At 43.1% G+C, this 3,891-nt stretch overlaps 1 protein-coding gene across 1 annotated transcript; it reads right to left on the reverse strand.

Annotated features, from left to right (window-relative positions):
- Nucleotides 1–2,078: 2,078 nt before the first annotated feature.
- OR2AI6 (olfactory receptor family 2 subfamily AI member 6) lies at nt 2,079–3,011 on the reverse strand. Its single transcript, NM_001391255.1, has one exon. It carries the CDS (start codon nt 3,009–3,011, stop codon nt 2,079–2,081), a length of 933 nt encoding a protein of 310 aa, NP_001378184.1.
- Nucleotides 3,012–3,891: the final 880 nt, after the last annotated feature.

The following is a 3,891-nucleotide window of genomic DNA, read 5'->3' on the forward strand; positions in this document are numbered from 1 at the left end:
ATGTGACACTGTTGCTGATCTCAGGGTCTCCTCAACCTCCCTGTTTGGATTCTCAGTCCTCTCATCAATTGAGTCCCAAATCCTGGCTTTAAATAGCCTCTGTTGTAAATACTTAAAGTTGTTTCTGTTTTCCAAATTGGATCCTCTCTGGCACAGAGTGCTCACTGACCTCATAAAACTTCACATGCTGTCCACTGACCCCACTGTCATGAATATACTGCCTTCATAGATGTTATGCCTTTGATTAGAACATCCATGATATGTGTTTCTCTAATTCAGGGCTTCTCAACCTCAGCACTGTTGAAATTTGGGGCTGGTTAATTCTTTGCTGTGGGAGACTACCCTGTACGTTGCACAACATTTAGCAGCATCCCTGGCTTCTACCTTAGATGTCAATGGCGCCTCCCTCCTAGGCTGTGATAACCAAAAATGTCCCCAGACATCGCCAAATGTCCCCTTTGGGGTGGGAGTGGGGCAAAATTGCCTTCTGTTGAGAATGACTGTTATAACTGAAAAGCTGAAAAAAACCAGTTATTTCTTTTTCTCCTTTTAAGCAATGATTTATATTTGGACTAATCCCTGCCTACTATGTTTCAATGTATGGTTATTATGGTGGTTCAAAAGAGATGGCTGCAGCCAATCATACGTATGATAGCTTTATTTTTTCAATCTACACCTTCAGTCACTTGCCAATACAAAATTCCTATCCTATATGAATGAAATGCTGCATATAACACCACAAAGATGTTTCAGAGGCATTCTAAACCATTTGCTGCCATATTGCATGGACATCTTGCCATATCCATTCATTCATTCAACCCACAATTATTGCATTTTTCAGGGTGTCAGGCTCCTTTCTAGCCACTTGGATTAGCAATTTAAGAAGAACACAAGTAGTGCTTCCAGTCTATCACAACTGGGCATAATAGTATGACATCCAGAGCCACATGAGAAATGATCGTGCCCTTCTGGGAATGAGAGATGTTTTTCTCAAGTAGCATGTTAATCAATGGACACTTTCCCTTGAAAGGATATGTCACTACAATCTCTGAGCCAAACCTTAGGAAATAGGATGGACTTGGGTCCAGTTCTAGGCTACAGAGTAACTGGGCAACCTGTTAATGCCAGCATAGATTTGGAACCATGGGATCATTGTCATATGAAAAATACCTGGATTTGAAGTGCAACACAGGCCACTTGACTCCCTTTGCTTTGATTTACCTACTCAAAAAAGTACTTTTTGATTTTCAAATTCTCTCATTTTATGGAAGTAAGTGAGGAACTCTGTTTAGAGACTCATTGAAATCAGTTAACCTTTTCTCTATATAACTCACAATTCTCTTTATTCAGTTATCATTTTTGTGATCTTGAAATTCATAAAGTCTTATATCTCCAACAAACAAACATGTTTATTTCTATTATTCAAATAATATCTCCTTTAGAGAGAGATTCTATGTTTTAAATCAGATGAAGTTTGGCATATTCTACGGCCTTGACCTGAATGGTCATGGGATTCCTTTCAGTTCTAAAAAGTAGGAATTCTTAAGATACTGTCTAGTCTCCATCTCTTCATTGTTTTTTATTTTTTGTTCTTGTTTTACGTATATTTATCGACAATGGATAAGTATTCCCTTGTACATTACTGACTAAATCCTCTGTATTTCACTATTTCTGGTCATTTTGATAGTGGGGAGGTGAGGATGATGAAAGAGAAGATGAAGAAGCTGCTTTGGCCATGAAGCTGCTTAATAAATGTAGTAGAATTCTCATCAGTGTTAATATAACATCTAGTTGTATATGTAGTGGCATTGAATAAGTTAGTAACTATTCATTGAGAACAGAAAGGCGTTATCAATGGGACACAGAATTACTCCCCAGTGAGAAATTCTTTGACCACAGATTCCTTTCAGGGATGGGTAAGTTTCCTTCTGGAGAGTTCCTACACTGTCAGGGTCCCAGGAGTAGTGGAGGATAGGATGCAGCAGACATTTCACTCCACTACTAGAAAAGTGAAACAAGTACACCCCAAATTGTGTCTCCTGGGGTTGCCTCAACTGTTCTTCCAGCTCCTGGTCGCCCTACACCTGCTCCTTTCCCATGACCCTCCTGACTGCTTTCTTCACATCTTTGTTCCTCAGCGTGTAGATCAGGGGATTGAGGGTGGGTGCAAGGATCATGTAGAGCACCGCCAGTGCTTTGCTCTGGTCCTGGGAGTAGTTGTCCTTTGGCTGCAGATACAAAAACATAATGGTCCCATAGAAGAGTGAGACCACCATTAGGTGGGAGGCACAGGTTCCAAAGGCCTTTTTCCTTCCCTTTGCTGAGTGCATTTTTATTACTGCCCTGGCAATGCACACATAAGAAGTCAGGATGATGGAGACAGGCATGCCTAGGATGGTCAGCCGGGCAATAAACATTTTGGACTCTGTTGGGCCAGTATCAATGCAGGAGAGTTTAACAATGATCAGCAGCTCACAGAAGAAATGGTCCACGTGCCGGTTTCCACATCGAGGCAGCACCATGGCCATTGAGGACTGTAGAAAGGAGTTGGCAAAGCCAGAGGACCAGGAAACTGCAGCCAGGAGGTGGCACAGCTTAGGGTACATGATGGAGGCATAGTGTAGAGGCCAGCAAACTGCAACATAGCGGTCAACTGCCATCACTGCAAGGAGCACGCACTCAGTGGAGCCAAGTGCCAAGGCCAACCAGTACTGGACCATGCAGCCAGCATAGCTGATCTTCTTGTTGCCTCCCCACATGTTCACTAGCATCTGGGGCACAGTGCTGGTTGTGAAGCAGAGGTCAAGAACAGAGAGGTTTCTGAGGAAGAAGTACATGGCTGTGTGGAGTCGAGCATCCAAGATAGAGAGTAGGATGATGGTCACATTCCCCAGAAGCGTTATTGTATAGAATATCAGGACAAAGAGGGAGAGGATCAACTCCAACTCAGGTCGCTCAGAGAAGCCCACTAAGATGAAATCTCCGCCTGTGCTATCATTGGTTGTTTCCATCTCCTCTTCAGCACTTATCACTGAGGGCAATCAAACACCATCTGGAGTGGGATTTAAGAGTAATAAGTAGGTAATTAATACTGGTAATGGATTTATTGGATAAGCATGGTCCCTGGATGTGACCTAAATTCTACTTTTCTTTTGTTTCTTCTTGTCCTTTCAAACTTATTTTCCACTGTGATTGGATGAAAACTCCAGCAGGCCCCTGACCTCCATGGTAATAAAGTATTACAACTACTTTCAGTTATAAACAGAGTCTAAATTCACTAATTTGAAAACCCAATCCCATGAATACTAAAAACTTAGAACCTCATTTAACATTCAGTCTTGTCCTTTCCCAGCTAGAGCACCTTCTAGGCTAATCCTTGTGCTTGAGGGAGGGTCTGTGGGCAGCGTCTGTCTCTCCCTGTCCCTTCTCTGCTAGCAAGTCAGCAGTGGCTGTAGGATCCTCCTGTTTGGGCCATGCATAGGGAAAGGGAGACAGTTCCAAGAAAGCTCTTATTCTCTCAAGATAATGTCATGCTCCCTGAGCCTGGCAGGTATTTAAAGAGCAGACTCTTCTCTTATGGGAAATGTGTGACTTCTTAGAAACCCACTTACTTGGACAGTGGACTCGTAGGTTCTCAACCTGGGCTGGTGCATCTCCTTCTTAGGCAGCTGACATCACCTTTTGTAGCCTTTGGAGGTCCAGTATTCTCTCCAGCATCATGCTACTCGATCCCTTTGTCTCTCTGGTGCCCTACCAGATAAGACTCAGGACAAGCTCACGCTAGCTCTTCCTTCATTGTGGCCCTCCTCTGACACACAGGAAAGCCTCTTTCATCTTTTGCCTCAAAACCATTGCAGCAGTCAAGACTTTCCTGGCTCTACCACTGTAGCA

This window comes from Equus caballus, chromosome 14 (assembly GCF_041296265.1).
Source record: "Equus caballus isolate H_3958 breed thoroughbred chromosome 14, TB-T2T, whole genome shotgun sequence".
Lineage (NCBI taxonomy): Eukaryota > Metazoa > Chordata > Mammalia > Perissodactyla > Equidae > Equus > Equus caballus.